The sequence below is a fragment of the Microcaecilia unicolor genome, chromosome 3 (assembly GCF_901765095.1).
Source record: "Microcaecilia unicolor chromosome 3, aMicUni1.1, whole genome shotgun sequence".
Lineage (NCBI taxonomy): Eukaryota > Metazoa > Chordata > Amphibia > Gymnophiona > Siphonopidae > Microcaecilia > Microcaecilia unicolor.
In genome coordinates this window covers 207,746,243-207,767,459 of record NC_044033.1, presented here as the reverse complement: position 1 = coordinate 207,767,459, position 21,217 = coordinate 207,746,243, and the positions used below count along the sequence as shown (strand labels likewise).

The 21,217-nt window shown below is 45.6% G+C and overlaps 1 protein-coding gene across 1 annotated transcript; it reads left to right on the top strand.

The window, feature by feature from the left end:
- The first annotated feature begins 6,698 nt into the window (after positions 1-6,698).
- On the top strand, positions 6,699-20,593 carry LOC115464932 (vesicle-trafficking protein SEC22b-B-like). The gene is made up of 5 exons (XM_030195318.1): positions 6,699-6,903; positions 17,275-17,384; positions 18,088-18,248; positions 19,190-19,336; positions 19,989-20,593. The coding sequence occupies exons 1-5, from the start codon at positions 6,829-6,831 to the stop codon at positions 20,144-20,146; spliced, it is 651 nt and encodes a 216-aa protein (XP_030051178.1). The 5' UTR covers positions 6,699-6,828; the 3' UTR covers positions 20,147-20,593.
- Positions 20,594-21,217: the final 624 nt, after the last annotated feature.

Below are 21,217 nucleotides of genomic sequence, written 5' to 3'. Positions count from 1 at the left end.
TAATGACTAGAGTTGAATGGGTAGACATGAAGCGTCTGTTTACGCTTTCCAAAAATTTTAGGACTAGAGGGCATGTAATGAAGCTCCACCACCGCCAACTCTAGGCTCCGCCCTTTCTGCCTCGCCTCACCCCATGCTTGGCACAAACTCACTGAGCCCATACGCCAGGCCCCCTCCCTACCCATCTTCAAATCATTGCTCAAAGCCCACCTCTTCAATGTCGCTTTCGGCACCTAATCACAACACCTCTGCTCAGGAAATCTAGACTACCCCAACTTGACATTTCGTCCTTTAGATTGTAAGCTCTTCTGAGCAGGGACCGTCCTTAGTTATTAATTTGTACAGCGCTGTGTAACCCTAGTAGCGCTCTAGAAATGTTAAGTAGTAGTAGTAGAAAGTAGTACATTTAAAATGAATCAGAGACAATATTTCTTCACTCAACGTGTAATTAAACTCTGAGTGCTGAGCATAGAGACACTGTGCTGTTTTTGAAGTGCAGTGATCCCAATCACCCTGAAGCACCACTAAACGAAACATTCAGAGTGTCAACGGCTTCGGCTCAGATAAGCGTGAAAGTTTTTTCTAAAGTATATAAGAGAAAGAGACTCTATATGATATATTTAAGCATTCAGAAGGGATCACCTGTAATATTCATGAAGGTTTTTTCTGCCTGTGAGGTGAACTACCCTGTGTAGTCTTTGAGCAAAAAGTTATGTCTGACGGGGTTCTGAGACTTTTTCCTTCTTCATGACACTTTTAGACTTGTTTGATTTTGCTGATTTTTCACACAAACAGTAGAGTGTATATATATTTTGTGAGTTTGATGTTTGCTTCACAGCCTATTTTGTAAGTCACCATCGTCGAAATATCTCCCATAGATGTCGTAGAGTAAACCTATATGAGAAAACCTTGCTGGGAGATAGAGGGGGATGACAGGGCCGAGAAAGGAGTTATTTAGTCTGCTCTAAAATGGAAATGAACCAGCTTTTGCCCTGGAAAGGGAGGGGGGGGAGGAATTGTGTGAGATATGAGACTGAAGAGGCATCAGCATATTTTTTACATCTCATACATGAGAGACATTCTTACCTTTTAGGAAGCTTCAGGAAAAAATTGGCCTTCTAGAAGGAACTTAGAAAAGCTGCAGGTCTCGTATTTTATAAGGAAACTAGTAAAACAGGCCCATTTCTGACACAAATGAAACGGGCGCTAGAAAAGGTTTTCCTCGGAGTGTGTATGTTTGAGAGAGTATGTGTGAGATTGACTGCGTGTGAGAGAGAGTGAATGTGTGTGTGTGTGACAGAGAGTGAGACTGCGAGTGTGTCTCCTCTGTCCCCCCTCCAGCCACCCAGCGATTCTCCTCTCTCCCCTGCTCCCCCTCCAGCCACCCAGCGATTCTACTTTTTCCCTTGCCCACCTCCAGCCACCCACCGATGCTCTTCTCTCCCCTGCCCCCCCTCCAGCCACCCAGCGAGTCTCCTCTCCCTGCCCCCCTCCAGCCACCCAGCGAGTCTCCTTTGTCCCCTCCTCCCCCTCCAGCCACCCAGCGATTCTCCCTCTCCCCTGCCCCCCTCCAGCCACCCAGTGATTGTCCTATCTCCCCTGCCCCCCCTCTAGCCACCCAGTGATTCTCCTCTCCCCTGCCCCTCCCAGCCACCCAGCGATTGTGACAGAGAGAGAGTGAGACTGCTGGGTGCGAGTGTGTCTCTTCTGGCCCCCCTCCAGCTACCCAGCGATTCTTTTTCCCTTGCCCCCCCAGCCACCCAGCGATTCTCCTCTCCCCTGCCCCCCCTCCAGCCACCCAGCGATTCTCCTATCTCCCCTGCCCCCCCTCCAGCCACTCCTCCACTTTAATCAGCATATATTAAATTCCTCCCAAGTGCTACAGAAAAGCACCGAGCACATCCTATATAATAAAATGCACCTCCAACGTTCTGAAGCCGAGAAAGTGAAGCCTTCAAGCCTTGAAGCATTCGTGCGCTCCATCTCCTCAACTGACGACACGTAGTTCCGGAACGTTGCAGGAATGCTTCAAGGCTTGAAGGCTTCACTTTCTCGGCTTCAGAACGTTGGAGGTGCGTTTTATTATATAGGATATGAAATGGGTGAGGAGGGAAAGGACAGAGTACTGGATGTAGAGGGATTATAGAGATCAAAGGGACAATTATGAAATTTTACTCCTATTTAAGCAGGGGGAAGTTCAATAGATTTAAATTCATGAGGGAGCTGGATAAGGTCTTGTGGAGGAGATTTCTGAAGGGTTCTGGAGCCAGGGAGGGCATTAATAAGTATCCTGATAAAGGTAAATCTGTCTCCAGATCCAGATGTGCCTTTGACTCACTGCTGACCCCTGGCAACCACACAATGAAGGACCTCCCCCCCCCCCCCCTTGTGGTTTTCTTGGCATGATACAGGAGCAGTTTGTTCTTCAAGGCATAAACAGTTAAGTGACTTGCCCTAGGCCAGGAGGAGCTACCATGGAATTATCCCAGCCTGCTGCTACTCCTCCACTCCAAAATACTTAGAATTCAACCTATCTACCTCAGAGCTTGGGATCAATAAGTACATAAAATATATAAGTATTGCCATACTGGGACAGACCAAAGGTCCATCAAGCCCAGCAATCCAGGTCACAAATACCTGGAAAGATCCCGAAAAAGTACAAAACATTTTATACTGCTTATCCCAGAAATAATGGATTTTCCCTAAGTCTAATTTAATAATGGTCTATGGACTTTTCCTTTAGGAAGCCATCCAAACCTTTTTTAAACTCCGCTAAGTTAACCACCTTTACCACATTCTCCAGCAACGAATTCCAGAGTTTAATTACACGTTGAGTGAAGAAAAAGTTTCTCCAATTCAATTTAAATTTACTACTTTGTAGCTTCATTGCATGCCCCCTAGTCCTAGTATTTTTGGAAAGCATAAACAGTCGCTTCACATCTACCCGTTCCACTCCACTCATCATTTTATAGACCTCTATCATATCTCCCCTCAGCCGCCTTTTCACCAAGCTGAAAAGCCCTAGCCGCTTCAGCCTTTCCTCATAGGGAAGTCGTCCCATCCCCTTTATCATTTTCGTCGCCCTTCTCTGTAAGGGTTCTCAAGAGGAGAGAACATACTTGCCCATTTGGTGGGCCTGTCCCAAGGTTAAGGGGTTAGTTGAGCTGACGGGTGTAGAGGGGGGGGGGATTAGAGTCTAAAGTTTTCCTAATCGAACGGTCCCTAAAGAAAAACAGGAACAGAGGCCACAGTTGGTAAGGATGAGATTGAAGCATTTTTAAGTATGCTGCATCAGTCTTCCTGTCTAAATCACTGGCAAAGCACAACGGGGCATATGGAAAAATTTAGAGAGAGGAAGGTGAGCAGTGGAAAACATTAACAGTGTTCTTGGGATTGCAAGTGCATTTTTAATAATATTTTATCATGACCTTCCACTTTTATGTAGGTGGGTCTGTGGGGAATAACATTTTGTTTAAAAGTTGCAGGTACTTGCGGTTGCCCAGGGGCAGTGAGGGGTACAGGGGTCTCCAGGAATTTGTTAGGACAGAGTTTGATGTTGACTTACTAGTATAGGAAATGACGTTACCTGGAAGAGTGTTGGCAACTGGCAATGGAGCATTTAAACCAAAAATAATATTAAAAAATTGCTTTTATCCAGACTTATCCTGCCTGGGTAAAAGGAGAGAAATGGGGAGTGAGTTAAAAACAGAGAAAGCAGAGAGGTTTCAAGGCTCCCCCCCACCCCCTTTCAATATGTTCTGGAACATACAGAGCGAGTAGCAAATTAAATAAAATGCAAGGAATCCCAGAATCGCAGCATAAATAAAAACAAAAACTGACAGGGCATCAAACTTATCCCAGGCCACCAAAATAGGCTGATCCAGCTGAAAATGCATTTCTGTCATAGAACAGTGTGAGATGGAATTTCATGCCAGGAAGATACAACAGAGGCAGAAATCAGAGCACACATCTGTCAAGTTACCCAGTTCCAAGAAAAACACTTCTTAGCTAGTCTTGATTTTGAATTTACACCCCAAAGCAGTGTGGTATTTGTAATGCCTGATTCTATCCACCGAAGGTCAGACTTGCAGTTCAGAATATTGTGGTCAGAAACCCAGAACTGGCCTGAAATCTCCCTCCTAGTAGCCTAGTGGTTAGTGCAGTGTACTTTGATCCTGGGGAACTGAATTCGATTCCCACTGCAGCTCCTTGTGACTCTGGGCAAGTCATCTAACCCTCCATTGTCCCAGGTACAAATAAGTACCTTTATATACTATGTAAACCTCTTTTAATGTAGCTGCAAAAGCAGAGAAAGACAATGTATCAAGTCCCATTAACAAGATTCCAGGCACAATGTCAAAGAGTAGCAACATTCCATGTAGAATCCCAAGGAATAGCAAGATTCCGGAATCCTGGCCTGGTGGTTAGTGTAGTGGACTTTGATCCTGGGGAACTGTGTTCAATTCCCACTACAGCTCCTTGTGACTCTGAGCAAGTCACTTAACCCTCCATTGCCCCAGGTACAAAATAAGTACCTGAAAATATGTAAACTGCTTTGAATGTAGTTGCAAAAACCTCAGAAAGCCGGTATATCAAGTCACATTTCCCTTTCTCTCCTAGAATTAGGAAACCTTCGGAGAGGCCCCAGGGAGATACTTAAGGAGGCAAAAAATTCCAAAATGTTTTTAACACAGACAGCTCCAGAAAGTGCAGGAGTTTAAAATACTTAGAAGTAACAGCCATGGGATCCTGACTCCAGCAATACAAAATAAACACACAGCAGCTCCAGAAATACCCAGTGTACCTGAATGTAATCGACATTGAGCTACAATTGAAAAAGTTGTGAGTAAATTACAGATAAATAAATAAATATCTCTGGCATTCAAAGAGCTGTAGTTCTGATTGTCCCAATGATTTCCCTTAATTAATCAAAACTACAACTCCAGGCATACCATGGGGCAATATTAGCAATGGACTAACCAGTTCTGTTTATTTATTTGTGACACTTACATCCCACATTATCCCAAACAAGTCTGAGCTCAATGTGGCTTACAATAAACAATATTTATTTTGTTACATTTGTACTCCACGCTTTCCCACTCATGGCAGGCTCAATGCGGCTTACATGGGGCAATGGAGGGTTAAGTGACTTGCCCAGAGACAAGTCACAAGGAGCTGCCTGTGCCTGAAGTGGGAATCGAACTCAGTTCCTCAGTTCCCCAGGACCAAAGTCCACCACCCTAACCACTAGGCCACTCCTCCACTTGGATACATAACAAAGAATAATGCATACGAAAGTAATTTGTTGTAAGAATCCAATTTTACAATACAGTATCATAAACATACTGGGATAACTATGGAAGTTTAACATTTAGAAAATCTAATATGAACGAGAAATTGTACATGAAGCAAACAGAAAGTTAATGATAAAGTAATAACCAATTTAGGTAATAATTAGTTGACCTGTGAGTGCACAATCCTACTAAGAAGTCTTCATCAGGAAATCAGGGGTTTTTGCAAACCAGTACTTGGTATACATCCAGTGGCATAGCCAAGGGTGGGCTGGGGTGGACCCAGGCCCACCCACTTTAGGTTCAGGCCCACCAAGTAGCAGCACACCTATAATGTGGCTGGCAGGGACCCCAAGCCCCACCAGCCAAAAACTCCCAACAACTGTTTGCTGCCGGTGAAAATCTGCTATTTAAAAGGTATATGGGGGAGAGGGGATGTTTGAAAGACCATATGGCATGCAGGCGAGAGAGGGAGAAACCAAATCACCTGTAGGACAAGGCGGAGTTCTGCCCACCCACCTTGGGTCCAGGCCCACCCAAACTTGGGTGTCTGGCTACACCCTTGGATACATCTACTTCAAATGGTGGCCTTGCAAGTCCAGGTAGCCTTTTTCAAGAAGTGGCGGTAGCAGGGAAATCAGCTAGCAGGAGACCACTAGACCACCAGGGTGTGCTGCGGGGGACTATGGAGCAGGGAGAAATCAAGCGATCCGTCTACCCCACTAACCCACCAGCCAATCCGCAAACCCAAATGGGATCGCTGGGAAAAAAATAAGTCCACACGCCCAACAGTCCCCTGAAAAGGAGGACATGTCCAGAAAAATCAAGATGTATGGTAACCCTACTTATTCAGACCCACTATAACTATTCTAATGTTCATATCTAAGCTTCAAACCCCATAGCACCTACAGGTCATCAGAAATAAGGCCTCATTTAAAACTTAATGTATGTAGGCCCAGTCTGGCTTCTAGTGGTGATAAAGGTGGTGTTTGGAGTGGACTACAAGTCCCAGCCTGCAAAAGGAAAAAAAGACTGCACGTCCCCGTATCCAATAAAACAGGGGTAACTGTCCTAAAAAAGTTATGCAAAGGTACAGTACAGTAAACTACAATTCCCAATAAACAGCTGGATACGCTTAGACCTAGCTAAAGTCATTCTAGCTTTGAGAAAGAGGACTTGAGTGGTAAAAAGAAACTTTTTTGCACTTTTGCCTTCCATTACCTGCTCCATTGCCACCAAGGCAGCTTAACGTCATGTCAGACCATGTGACACAGCACGTAGCGCTCTCGAGCACCGCCACGCCTGCCTCGCTTCTACAACAAGCCCCGCCCCCGTCACTGGAAATCTGAAAACTCCACCCCTCGCCTGAGATCTATTAAGCCCCGCCCCCTCTCCGGAAGACAACGAAGCAGTGTCCTGTTTCCGGAGATTGCCGAAGGCCGCTCAGCTGAGCTCAGCCACGTCAGTAAAGTGAGTTCGGGAGTGTCGCGCCCCCCCCGACCCGAATCCCGGCTCCCCCAGACTTTCTGCACCCAACATGGTGATCCTGACCATGGTAGCGCGGGTGCAAGACGGGCTGCTGCTGGCTGCCTCCATGCAGGAGAGCGAGCAGGTGAGTGCAGAAAGGGAGATCACCCCCACATCTGGATTCCCCCCTCCCTCCATCCAAAAATCAGACTACAGGACAGCAAAGAAAATGACCTAAAAGTAGCAGAAAAGTTTGAAAGGGAGTGAAAACGGGGTGTAGGATTTAGAAAAGAAGGGAGGGGGCAAAAACTCATGCAGTGGTATTATAAAGGGGTGAAAATGAGGTGCAGTGGGATTAAAAAAGCAAATCAACTCAAGAGTGAAAAGGGATTATTACTACTAATTCTTTAGCGAAATGATAGCATTTAAGAGTTCATGTATTGGGGATTTATTAACCACCTTTATGAAGAGATTCACCCAAGGTGCTGTACAGCAGGTACAGTAACATTAAAAACTTACAATTTTGTTAACAGCATAATAGTAAAAACGGCCAAATATAAACATAAATACAATAAATGAAGTAAATTTGAGAACAGCAAATTAAAACCTAATAATAGGATATGGCATGAATTCATATTGTAAAAGGTACCGTATATAATTAAGAAATAGTATTATAATATTATTAAGTAGGGTTATAATTCCTGTACTACCTACATCAGGGAAAATAAAAAAGTATGTACATAATCTTTTAATTTTCGACTATTGATGGTGAGGGACATTCTTCAAGAAAGTGGTTTCACAAGTTTCAATATACTGTGCCCAATCCAGGTAACAGCACCATACAGATCACATGAGGGAGTTTACACTGAAGAGGATTATCCAAAGCAAAGTTAAAAAAAAGTTTTTGGGAACTTGAGTTTTGAACTGTCTCCTTGAGCTGGTGATCTGCAGATGTGGTATGAATGTAGTGTCCGTGTTCTTTGTACGATTAATCTTTCCTGTTTTTAACTGGCGTTCATTTCTTTTCTATTTTTCAACCACTCTGACTTGTTTTCGCAGAGGGTAGTATATCCAGTTATTTTTTAAACTATTATACTATAATAAGACAAACTTTTGGAAATACTTTGTTATAGCAAATATGGGAAAAAGAAACAGGGCTATGAGAGCCTAGCAGCCTTATTTTCGAAAGTGATGGGCGCCCATTTCGCAAAGGCGCCCAAATCGGTATAATTGAAAGCCGATTTTAGGCGCCTGCAACTGCACTCTGTCGCGGGAATGAACAAAGTTGAAGGGGGCATGTCAGAGGCGTGGTGAAGGTGGGACTGGGGTGTGTTTATCAGCCGAGGAGAGATGGGCGCCTTCGGCCGATAATCGAAAAAAATGGCCTTTTTTAGCGTAAATTGAGGTCACTTTGTTTGGACCTTTTTTTTTTATCATGAACAAGTCCCAGAAAAGTGCCCTAAATGACCAGATGACCACCGGAGGCAATCGGGGATGACCACTCCTGACTCCCCCAGTGGTCACTAAACCCCTCCCACCAAAAAAAAAAAAAGTTAACTTTTTTTTCCAGCCTGTATGCCAGCCTCAAATGTCATACCCAGCTCCATCACAGCAGTATGCAGGTCCCTGGAGCAGTTGTTAGTGGGTGCAGTGGACTTCAGCCAGGTGGACCCAGGCCCATCCCCCCCCCTACCTGTTACACTTGTGGTGGTTAATGTTGAGCCCTCCCCCCGCAAACCCCACTGTACCCACATGTAGGTGCCCCCCTTCAGCCATAAGTGCTATGGTAATGGTGTAGAGTTGTGGCAGTGGGTTTTTGGGGGGGGCTCAGCACCCAAGGGAAGGGAGTTATGTACTTGGGAGGTATTTAACTTTTGTTTTTTACTTTTTACAAGTGCCCCTTAGGGTGCCCAGTTGGTGTCCTGGCATGTGAGGGGGAACAGTGCACTACGAATCCTGGCCCCTCCCACGACCACATGCCTTGGATTTGTTCGTTTTTGAGCTGGGCGCCTTCGGTTTCCATTATCGCTGAAAAAAGATACCGCCCAGCTCAAATCCGCACAAATCCGATGCATTTGCCCAGCCCAAACCATATTATCGAAAAAAAAGATGGACACCCATTTTTTTTTCGAAAATACAGTCTGTCCCGCCCCTTCACGTACCTGTTCTCGGACATAGACGCCCATGGAGATGGGCATTCGCGGTCGATTATGCCCCTCCACGTGTACGATTTAAAAGCATTCTCAAGGAGATTGGTGGGGCTGGCAGAGAGGAGGGGGCATGTGATGCAGCAGCTTTGCGTCAGAGCTTTGTATGGGCCCATAAGGACAGAGCTGGGAATGAGCAGTGGAAGAGAAGGGCAGAGAGAGGGGCAGCTTGAATGGGGAGGGGGGGGAGGAGATAGTAACATAGTAGATGACGACAGAGAAAGACCTGCATGATCCATCCAGTCTGCCCAACAAGATAAACTCATTTGTGCTACTTTTTGTCTATACCTGACCTTGATTTGCATCTGTCGTTTTCAGGCCACAGACCGTAGAAGTCTGCCCAGCAGCACTAGCCCCGCCTCCCACCACCGGCTCTGCCACCCAATCTCCGCTAAGCTTCTGAGGATCCATTCCTTCTGAACAGGATTCCTTTATGTTTATCCCACGCATTTTTGAATTCCGTTACCGTTTTCATCTCCACCAACTCCCGCGGGAGAGCATTCCAAGTATTCACCACTCTCTCCGTGAAAAAATACTTCCTGACATTTTTCTTGAGTCTGCCCCCCTTCAACCTCATTTCATGTCCTCTAGTTTTACCGCCTTCCCATCTACAGAAAAGGTTCGTTTGCGGATTAATACCTTTCAAATATTTGAATGTCTGTATCATATCACTCCTGTTTCTCCTTTCCTCCAGGGTATACATGTTCAGGTCAGCAAGTCTCTCCTCATACGTCTTGTAACGCAAATCCCATACCATTCTCGTAGCTTTTCTTTGCACTGCTTCAATTCTTTTTACATTCTTAGCAAGATACGGCCTCAAAAACTAAACACAATACTCCAGGTGGGGCCTCCCAACGAATTATACAGGGGCATTAAAACCTCTTTTCTTCTGCTGGTCACACCTCTCTCTATACAGCCTAGCAACCTTCTAGCTACGGCCACTGCCTTGTCACACTGTTTCGTCGCCTTCAGATCCTCAGATACTATCACCACAAGATCCCTCTCCCCGTCCGTACATATCAGACTCTCACCACCTAGCACGTATGTCTCCCGTGGATTTCTACTCCCTAAGTGCATCACTTTGCATTTCTTCGCATTGAATTTTAATTGCCAAACCTTAGTCCATTCTTCTAGCTTCTGCAGATCCTTTTTCATGTTTTCCACTCCCTCCCGGGTGTCCACTCTGTTACAAATCTTAGTATCATCCGCAAAAAGGCAAACTTTACCTTCTAACCCTTCGGCAATGTCACTCACAAATATATTGAACAGAATTGGCCCCAGCACCGATCCCTGAGGCACTCCACTACTCACCTTTCCCTCATCCGAGCGAATTCCATTAACCACCACCCTCTGGCGTCTGTTCGTCAACCAGTTCCTAATCCAGTTCACCACGTTGGGTCCTATCTTCAGCCTGTCAAGTTTATTTAAGAGCCTCCTGTGGGGAACCGTGTCAAAAGCTTTGCTGAAATCTAAGTAGATTACGTCTATAGCACGTCCATGATTCAGTTCTCCGGTCACCCAGTCAAAGAATTCAATGAGATTCATTTGGCACGATCTACCTTTGGTAAAACTATGTTGTCTCGGATATTGCATGGCTTCCAGGAAATTCACCACTATCCTTTCCTTCAGCATCGCTTCCATTACTTTTCCAATAACCGAAGTGAGGCTTACCGGCCTGTAGTTTCCAGCTTCTTCCCTATCACCACTTTTGTGAAGAGGGACCACATCCGCCGTTCTCCAATCCTATCCCACGGAACCTCTCCCGTCTCCAAGGATTTATTAAACAAAACCTTAAGAGGACCCGCCAGAACTTGGAGGTGAGCAGGAAAAATTTGGATGTTTGTCAGCGTGCTGTACCAACAATTGTTGCCATTAAAACTTCCCATAAACAGGGCAGGCTTGTTCATTAGGGGGTTGTTTTACTAAACTGCAGGAAAAAGGGCCCTGTGGAAGCAGCGGAGGCTGTTTTTCCCACGCATTAGCGCCCTTTTTACCACAGCGGGTAAAATGCAAAAAAATGGCTACGTGGCCATGCGGCAGGAAAGCACCGCCACCTATTGAGGTGGTGGTGCTTCAACTGTACAGCGCTGCGTATGTCTAGCAGGGGCGTAGCCAGACTTGGCGGGAGGGGGTCCAGAGCCCAAGGTGGGGGCACATTTTAGCCCCCCTGGCACAGTTGCCCCTCCCTCGTCCCTTTCGATCCCCCGCCACTGGCAACCTTCCCCTGCCACCGCCAGGTACCTTTGCAGGGGGGCCAGGGCTAAATCTGCGGGGGCCCATGGGCCATGGCCCCACCTAGCTACACCCCTGATGTCTAGTAGCGCTATAGAAATGATAAGTAGTGGTGGTAAGGGTGCCTACAGTAACCCCGCGGCAATACCTGATTACCACCGGGTTAGCACAATCCAGCTGTCTGCCGCAAGTTCCGGATGAGAGAGTGGTAAGCCCACGTTGGGCTTACCGCTGCTTTGTAAAAGACCTCTTAGGTGAAGTAGCCAGTCACCTAGGGCGACAGCGTCTTGGGTGGGGGCAGCAAGGAGCAGCTTCATTGAAGGCACGGTTACACAAATGCACAGACACTTCAGCATTTGGTCCACTTTCCTGGATGTTGTTTTTTTTTTTAATTAGCAATACATAAATCTATCCAAAACAAATTGTGATGTCTAGTTTGTGCAGAATTGTTCTGAGGAAAGTGAGGTTGGGGTAATCATGATTTTTTTTTTTTAGTTTAATATCAAAATCTCAAGGGGGAGAGGAGCCAAGGATTTGACAGTGATTCAGAGAGCGGGTACAGAGGTAAAAGTTTGCCTAGGGGGCACCTGATAACCCTTGTACCAGGCAGGCCTGTAAACCAGCTTCAGAGAGACCCCCACAAATTTTAACACAGAATGCAACAGCCAGAAGTTTTAAATTAACCCTCTAAATACGGGGAGAGTGTCTATTATCCTTACTGCTCTCAGTGTACCATATAGAAAAAACAAAACAAAAAAACTGCACCTAATCCAGTGGTTCCCAAACCTGGTCCTGGAGGCACCCCAGCCAGTCAGATTTTCAAGATATCCACAATGAATATTCATGACAGAGATTTGCATGCACAGGAGGCAATGCATGCAAATCTCTCTCATGAATATTCATTGTGGATATCCTGAAAACCTGACTGGCTGGGGTGCCTCCAGGACCAAGGTTAGGAACCACTGACCTAACCTATACTTTACTCATCCATCTCTGAAGAAAAACGGGTGCTGTGACAGAAGAGATCAGGACCAGGGATAGAGCCGAGTTTAAAAAGAAAAAAAAGTTTGGATGACTTCCTGGAAGACAGGTCCACTGACAGTCATTAGTCAAACAAATTGGGATCCGTCAAGTTTTCTGGAAATAAAGCAATATGAAATGAGTGTCCCCGTTATAGTCTGACAAGTTAGACCAGCCACTGTTGGACACGGGGTTGGGCCCAGTGGTATGACACAGCCTATCATTATCCTCAAATTAATAATTTTTGGCCTTTGCTTCATAACTGTTTGGAAAAAATGTTTAGCACCGATACCTGTCACTTTACAATTCTATTTGCCACATCTGGGCAGCGATGCTGTGTTTTTCTGTTCTTGAGTTAAAATTGTTTTTCCAGTTGGTTATGGCAGCTCATGCCATTTTTTTTTTTTTTGTTATAGAAAAACTATCTGGTTAAGCTAAAGGACACATTTTATTCAAATCTAGCTGCCGTTTCAAAAGTTTGATATTAACTTCCAAATAAAAACAAACAGAAAAAAATATATATATAGCTGTTTAAATTTCACAAAATTTTTGATTTTAAAATATAAAATACAAAGTAAAACATTACTGAATATTATAAACCCAAAACAAACAAAAGAGAAAAAAAAACATAGTAAACTCGTGATGGGAATGACCAATAGATAACCACACTGGTTTTAAAGTTCCCCCTCTTGTCTGACTTTATTTAAGCCAGCGTTTCCCACTTGCAGTTCTGTCACTTGAATATCATTCTTAGCATATAATGCCGCACCTCCACCCTTTTTTCCTATGCTGTCCTTCCTGAATAGATTATAGCCAGGTATAGCAACATCCCAGTCATGGTTCTCCGTGAACCCACGTCTCCGTGACCACCACTAAATCCAAGTCCGCTTCCATCATTGTAGCCTCAAGATCTAGAAGTTAATAAAGTGAAGTGAATAAAAAGATCTCTTTTTATTCACTTCTATAGAGGATTTTGATGTCCTACCTTCCTTGGGGTTCATTATGGCTTTGTGGCCTTTTATACCCATCCTCATCAATTTTAGTTTCAAGCCCTTTTTAGTACTTTAGCCAGCCTGTTGCTGAAGACACTCCTTCCCTTCCTTGACAGATGGACACCATCACCGCTCAGTACCTCTTGGAAAATCATGCCATGGTCTACGAAACCAAAGCACTCTCATCAGCACCAACCACGCAGCCATGCATTTACAGTGAAACCTCAGTTTTCGTCGATAATCCGTCCGAAAATAATTGACGAAAACCGAGGCAATAAGAAATTTTTCTTGTACATGAATAAAAAAGACTAATGTATAGAATAAATGAACATTTAACATGGCATTTACCTTTCTGAAGACTCTTCTTGGCGTTTGGAAGACGGAGAGAGAGAGGTGCAGATATTATTGTTTGGGAGGGGGATCCCCCTCCATAAGGACAGTAGGTATCAAGGCACTATCTGGGGGGGTCACTTCCCTTCTTGGTCTTTTGGCACTAGGACCAGCTTCAGAGTCAGTGGACCCATGTCGCACAAGAAAGCTGTCCAAAGAGGTTTGTTTCTGCTGCCTCTTTAAGATTTGCCTAAAATGAGGCAAGGCATTATCATTAAACAAGTTGCAGACACAGCCTGCAACAGCTTTGTCTGGGTGATTTTTCTCCACAAACACCTGTACTTTACTCCACGTGGAGAAGATGTCCTTAATCTCTGAAGAAGGCACATTCTCCCCTGTCTCTTCCTCCTTATCCAAAGCAACGTCTTCATCTGCCGTTTGTTGCACTTCTAGGTGAAGGTCTTGCAGCTCTTCAATGGTGAGTTCTTCACTGTGGTCATCCACCAACTCTTCCACATCCTCACCACTCACCTCCAAACCCATGGACTTCCCCAAATAAACAATTGACTGCACAACATGTGTAGGGTCATCGGGTGAAGTCTCTAACCCTTCTAAATCTCTCTCATGCACACATCCTGGCCATAATTTCTTCCAGCCACAGTTCATCGTCCTGGATGTCACTCCCTGCCAAGCCTTATCTATGAGGCTAATGCAGTTGAGAATGTTGAAATGGTTTTTCCAGAACTCTCTTAAGGACAATTCTGTATCTGATGTCACCTCAAAGCACCTTTGAAACAATGCTTTTGTGTACAGTTTCTTGAAATTGGAAATGACATTCTGGTCCATGGGCTGGATGAGTGGTGTGGTATTAGGGGGCAAGAACTTCACAGTGATAAAACTGAACTGCTCCAACAGTGCATCTTCCAAACCTGGAGGATGTGCAGGAGCATTGTCCATTAACAGGAGGCACTTAAGGGGCAAATGATTTTCCTGGAGGTATTTTTTCATACTCGGCCCAAACACTTCATTCATCCACTCAATAAAAATTGCCCTCGTGACCCATGCTTTCTTGTTTGCTCTCCACATCACACACAGTTTACTTTTGATCACATTGTTTCTGCTAAATACTCTAGGAGTTTCTGAATGGTACACCAGTAAGGGCTTCACTTTACAATCACCACTAGCATTACCACACAACAGAAGAGTTAGCCTATCTTTCATAGGCTTATGTCCTGGCAGTGCCTTTTCCTCCTGTGTAATGAACGTTCTCTTTGGCATTTTCTTCCAAAACAGGCCAGTTTCATCACAGTTGAAGACTTGTTGGGGGATGAATCCTCCAGCCTCTACGTAATCTTTGAATTCAGACACAAATTTGTTGGCACCAGACTTGTCCGAACTCGCACCTTCGCCATGCCTAGTAACACTGTGTATGCCAGTGCGCCTCTTGAATTTTTCAAACCACCCGCTGCTGGCCTTAAAATCACTTAGAGGCGTATTTTCAAAGCACTTAGACTTACAAAGTTCCATAGTAATCTGTGTAACTTTGTAAGTCTAAGTGCTTTGAAAATAAGCCCCTTAGTAAACTAGCACTTGTCCCAGGCATGTTCTTAATGAGATTGGCATACAACAGTCTGGCCTTTTCACATGATGGCCTCAGAAACAGAATCGCCATCTAACTGTTTTTGATTGATCCAAATGAATAATAACTGTTCCACATCTTCAATTGTTTGCCATCTCTGCTTCGTTAGCACATTCACGCCTTTTGCCTCTTTTATTGCTTCCTTTTTCGCCACAATTGAACTTATCATGGATGGTGACTTCCCGTACATGTGGCCAATTTCAGCAATCTTAATGCCGCTCTTGTATTTTTTAGTGATTTCCTTCTTCAACTCGATCATGTTCCTGTCCTTCTTTGAAGGGCTGCTGGCTCTAGAAACTTTTTTTGGTCCCATGATGACAAAATTTGTATCATCAAGCCACAGTCATTTATGAAGAGGCACTGAACCAAAAGCAGCAGGGTGGGCAAAATGACAAAATTTGTATCACACAATGAAAAACAACGCCCCAGAAGAACGCCGCAGGAGAACGCAAAATTACCAGCGTGGGCACACCGACGAAAACCGAAGCAACCGAGACAAATTTTTCGCTAACAAATTTGACGAAAACCGAAAACGACAAAATCCGAAGTCTATGAAAACCGAGGTTTCACTGTATCTCCAAGATGCAAGCATCTCTCATTCGACCTTTTACCTTCGACAGGGAGGATTGATGAGAACACCGCCTGCGCACCTAGATGCTTCACCCTCTGACCCAAAGCCACAAAGTCTCATACAACACGTTCAGTAGGATACTTAGCTGTATCATTTGTGCCAACATGGATGAGTAGCATAGGAGCGTGGTCTGTAGGCTTGATGAGTCTAGGCAGTCTTTCCACAATATCACGAATCTTGGCATCAGGCAGACAGCACACCTCTCTGGCAACATATCTGGCCGGCAGATGGGCGCTTCCGTACCCCTGAGAAATGAATCTCCAACCACCACTACCTTTCGCTTTCTTTGGGCCAATTGTCCGACTGAGGAGGAAACAATGACCAAAAATGCCATCAGTTTTTTTTTAGATGTTTCTAGCTCTTCTACCTCCAGGGCTGTGAACCGATTCTTTAGCTGAATAGAAGGTGGAGTTGGAGGATTGATCTTGTGGGACTTGGTGACCTGCTTCCAGCTGTGCTCTGCCTGTCCAAGATCTTCTTTCCCTTTGCTGGAAGTCCTCAATGTTTGATCTGGGTCTCTGGGTCAACTTTCAGGTTGTCCCAGATGCTTCTTGGTCTTGCCACTTCTTCTCTTAGTTCTTGTACTTCTTTCACAAGGGACTCAATGTATGTACATTTATCACATGAAACCAGAATGGGTCTTATTTAGTTTCTGCTCTGCTAGAACCAAGACTACCGCTACCTAGACAAATAGCTGGCAATTTCTGAAAACCACATTGCTAGAACATACTAAAATATTATTTTTTTTTTCAAATGAATTTTGTATAAGAGTGCCCTCAGTAAATTCCACTGTTTATAGGCAACCAGATTTACTGTCGCCCAGTGGTATAGCACTTCTTTCATCGGGCTACTCTTTTTCATTTGTGTATATGCTATTCGTGTCTTATAGTGATACACCAATATTTTAAACTAGCATAATCAATCATAAACTTAAAATTATCTTTATCATTTTGTCAGCGTTCTCACTGAGTCCTTGCTCCGCTGAGTCGGAGAGCTGGAACAACTGTTAATTTCCGACTGCCTTCCCCTAGAAGCACCCGACACCGTGGGTTTCAAAGTTCTTTCCTCAGGGACTCGGGTTAAAGCTGTCTTCTCTTTATGGAACAAGCTTCTGGCTTCCTCCCATTTCTCGTGCTGCATAGGGACTTTACCTATTACTTATTTAGTTTCTGAGCATGTGTGGGTACCGGTGTCGGTGGCTCAGGAAGATGACGTAGACTGCCAAGGTGGAAAGCATCGTTTTTGGCACCATTGGGGGGGGGAGGGGGTAAGGCCTTCAGCTGAAGGGGCTACTGCTCAAATTAGGTACCAGGAGCAGGGCAATTTAAGATTGTGCCAGGGAATTACTGGACCAGAATTCCAGAAACATTGGGATTACACATTAAGCGTTCCTCTAGAAAGGCAGACTAGAAATCCACACTGCTCACTGGAAAGGTGTGTTAACACTGTTTTTCTTCCCTCACAGTCCAGCCGGAACCTGCAGGAGTATCAGAATCAGGCAAAGCAGCTCTTCCGGAAGCTGAGCGAGCACTCGCCCTCCCGCTGTTCACTGGAGGCTGGCCCTATGACCTTCCAGTATGTGCTGGTGCTAATTTTCTATAAAGTTGTGGGGAGAAAGTGGATACAGAATCAATGCTAGGTGGATCAGTGGCTGAACGGACAGGGTTATTGGGCAGGTCAGCAGCCCAGTGGACGGGGTTGTTGGGTGGATCAGAGGCTGAGCGGACGGGGCAGTTGGATGGAACTGCGGCTAAGTGGGACAGATTGTTGGAAGTACTGCAGGGCCTTTTGTCCAAGTGGCTGAGAAAATACAAGAAATGGCCACCAAACCAGAAGAGATACACAAAACCTAGCAGCAAGCTGTATCGTAAAGGACGGATTGCCAAACAGAGTGATGTGTGGATGAGGTATTGGGTCGTGTTGAGTTGTTCACATTTATAGGTTAATATTTGACTAGCTCTTCAGTGGGTAGTAGTTAGTAAAAAGATGAAGAATGGAGAGAACAAGTGGAGAAAAGGTTGAATTAAAGACATGGATGAATGACTGGGTCTTCAGATGTAGGTTGGTACTGAAAGGATAGATGAGGCTGGGGGGTCCTTTATGTGTGGGTAGATGGGGAAATAAGAATTGAAGTATAGCAGATAAACAGGATGTGTGTTAAATTTTTTTGTGGATATGTATCTGTGTAGAGGGTCATCTGTAGAGGGGTGACCTAACACCGCTGTATCCATGGGCACAGTTAAATTCTCCATCTCCTTGTCTCTCTCTTGCCTTTCAGCTATCTGATCTCCCAGGGGGTCTGCTATCTCACACTTTCCAATGCCAGCTACTCCAAGAAATTGGCCTTCACTTACCTGGAAGAGCTGCAGGTTGAGTTCTCTGAAGTGTATGGCAAGAAGGTGGCCTCTGTCTCCAGACCGTATGCTTTCATTGAATTTGGTATGCTCTCTTCCTTACCCCCCCCCCCCCCTGCCCAAATGTCATATCCTACTATGCCAGCACAGTCCCACACCACTTTTTCTTCCTTCTCTCAACGCTTTTCCACACCATCACTTCCTCCTTCTTTCACTGAGATCACCATGATGTCCCAAGCAAGGACTGTCATTGGTACCACCCTCCTGTGTGTGAAGTAGAGGAGTAGCCTAAAGGTTAGAGCAATGCAGGGGCATAGCCAGACAACAGATTTTGGGCGGGCCTAGGCAAGAATTGGGTGGGCACCAAGTGTCCCCCCCCCCCCCCCCCCCCCAAAAAAAAAAAAAAAAAATCTCAGCTGGTGGGAAAACGCTTCTTTCCACCTTGGCAGCAGGAATGCACTGAAAACTGAGCATGCGCAGGTGCCGGTGTTGTGGAAAGTAGCGTTTTCGTTACCATCAGGGAGAAATCTTCAGCTGGCGGAGCTTGGGATTCCCACCAGTTACCACCAAACATGTGCTACTGTTGGGTGGGCCTGAGCCATAAATGGGTGGGCCCCGGTCCACCCAAGCCCACCTGTGGCTACGCCACTGGAGCAATGGTCTGAGAACCAGGGAAGCCAGGGTTCAAATCCCATTGTGGTGATCTTGGGCAAGTCACTTAACCCTCCATTGCCTCGGGTACCAAACTTAAAGACTGTAAACCCTCAGGGGGACGAGAAAATACCTCCTGTACCTGAAAGTTAACTCACTTTGAACAACTACTACTGACAAAAGACATGAGCTAAATCCAAAATCCCTTCCTTTCTCTGGTGAGTTCTTGCACCAACACCATCATCTCCTCCTCCTCTCGAGCCCTCTTCTTGTTTCAGCTGGTCCATCCACGTGATGAGAACCAGGATTTGTCATTGTATTCCCTTACCCTCTCCTCTCACCCCATTCCCTCCCTCATTGGCTGTGTTTTTACAGACACTTACATCCAGAAGCTAAAGAAGTCTTATGTGGATTCCTGGTCCAAACGCCACCTCAGCTCCATCAACACCGAGCTGCAGGATGTACAGAAGATCATGGTGACCAACATTGAGGAGGTGTTGCAGAGGGGAGAGGCGCTCTCAGGTATGGGGAGTTCTGGGTTAGCACAGGAAGGGGGCTCAGCATGAGAGAGACAGAAGCAGGTATAGGTGAAGGGCTCAGATACAAGAGACAGGGGGAGAGGTACTCATAGATATGGGGGAGGGTCTCAGGAACGGATTTGAGGAAGGGGCTCGGATCCTAGACAGAAGTGCTGTTAGATATGGGGGAGGTCTCTCAGGAATGGATTATTAGAGGAAGGGGGCTTAGATACAAGAGACAGGGGGAGAGGTGCTCTCAGAAATGGGGGAGGGGCTGTCAGGAATGGATTATTAGAGGAAGGGGCTTAAATACAAGAGATGAGGGAAAGGTCTCTCAGGAATGGATTATTAGAGGATGGGGCTTAGATACAAGAGACGGGGAGAGGGACTGTCAGGAATGAATTATAAGAGGAAGGGGCTTAGATACAAGAGATAGGGGGAGAGGGACTGTCAGGAATGAATTATTAGAGGAAGGGGCTTAAATACGAGGGAAAGGTCTCAGAAATGGGTTATTAGAAGAAGGGGTTTAAATACAAGAGACGAGGGAAAGGTCTCTCTGGAATGGATTATTAGAGGAAGAGGCTGAGATTCTAGAGATAGAGAAGGGACAGCTCTCAGGTTTCTGACATCTGTTTTTTTGCTGTTTGCCCCCATAGCTCTGGACTCCAAAGCCAGCAACCTCTCCTCCGTGTCGAAGAAATATCGCAAGGACGCACAGTTCCTCAACACCCGCTCTGCCTATGCCAAAGTGGCCGCCAGCGGCATCTTCCTTTTCATGCTGATGATGTACCTACGCTTCTGGTGGCTTGTCTAACCACTACGGCAGCAGTAGGAAGCGACTGTCAGTAGTGTAGCACCGGCCTTGGGAGATTATCCTCAGCGCTAGCTTGACGGCATGATTCTCAATGCAGTAGTGGCAGCCACCGGAAGTGATTCTCAAGTGCTTGAACCCTTGGGGAGTGACTTGTGTTACACTGTTAACAGCCACAGATACAAGGAACAATTATTACCATTGGTGGGTTTCTTCAGGTTCCAAACGAAGATGTTCGGGACCAGGACACACACTATACATGAGAAACTGCACCACCCACTGGTGCAAACAGGTATTACAGGAATGCTAGGTCCCATACAGCCATGGGAAAGGGGGAGGTCGATTAAAAGACTCAGAATTCGGGGGTGGAGGCAGCACCTATTTCTCGCACAGACTTTTTGCTTTGACTGAACCCTCAGAAGAGGAAGATAAAAGGGATGTATTTCTGTGCCAGTTTTGTGGTCTTCATTCCTGTCTCCTACACTACCACACCTTGGGGTCAGGGAGAATAAAGGGGATGAAGGAGCGTGAACCCCATGGGGCTCTGTCCTCACTGATAAGGTCATCGAATTTGCACCATCCCCCTGATCACCAGTCATCCTCTCTCTGCACACTCAGGATGGCAGGAGGAAGATAACTCTCTTCCTCATCCACACTTAGTTATGACTCTGCTGGAAAGGCAAAACTACAAGTTCCAACATGCAAAGGAAGAAAGGTTGAGGTAGGGGGAAAAAGCAGGAGGGGAATTAGTTCATGGTCCCTTGCTGAGAAAGAACACAGTAGGTAGGGCTGACTGTAAGGTGATAAGAGGGCTGACATGGCTAAACCTGGCACCCTTTTTTGGTTATAAGTTTTTATCAGGCATATGAAGTCCCATATGAGCTCAGTTGCTTGCAGGGCTATGAAAGTCCCTCCCCCATCTCTAAGACCACCTCTTCCCCCAGTCTGTTATAGCTAAGCCCCTTCCTTTAAGAGACCCTCCCCCATATCTAAGAGCACCTCTCCCACTGTCTCTTGTATCTGAGCTCCTCACCTCTCTACCTGCTTCTGTCTCTTGTGGCTTCTGCCCCCGCC

What these genes read in the sequence shown, in the direction of transcription:
- LOC115464932 (XM_030195318.1), top strand. Translation starts at nt 6,829, where the DNA reads ATGGTGATCCTGACCATGGTAGCGCGGGTGCAAGACGGGCTGCTGCTG. An exon ending in CCATGCAGGAGAGCGAGCAG is followed by an intron (nt 6,904 to 17,274) that starts GTGAGTGCAGAA and finishes CTTCCCTCACAG; the next exon opens with TCCAGCCGGAACCTGCAGGA. An exon ending in GAGGGGAGAGGCGCTCTCAG is followed by an intron (nt 19,337 to 19,988) that starts GTATGGGGAGTT and finishes TTGCCCCCATAG; the next exon opens with CTCTGGACTCCAAAGCCAGC.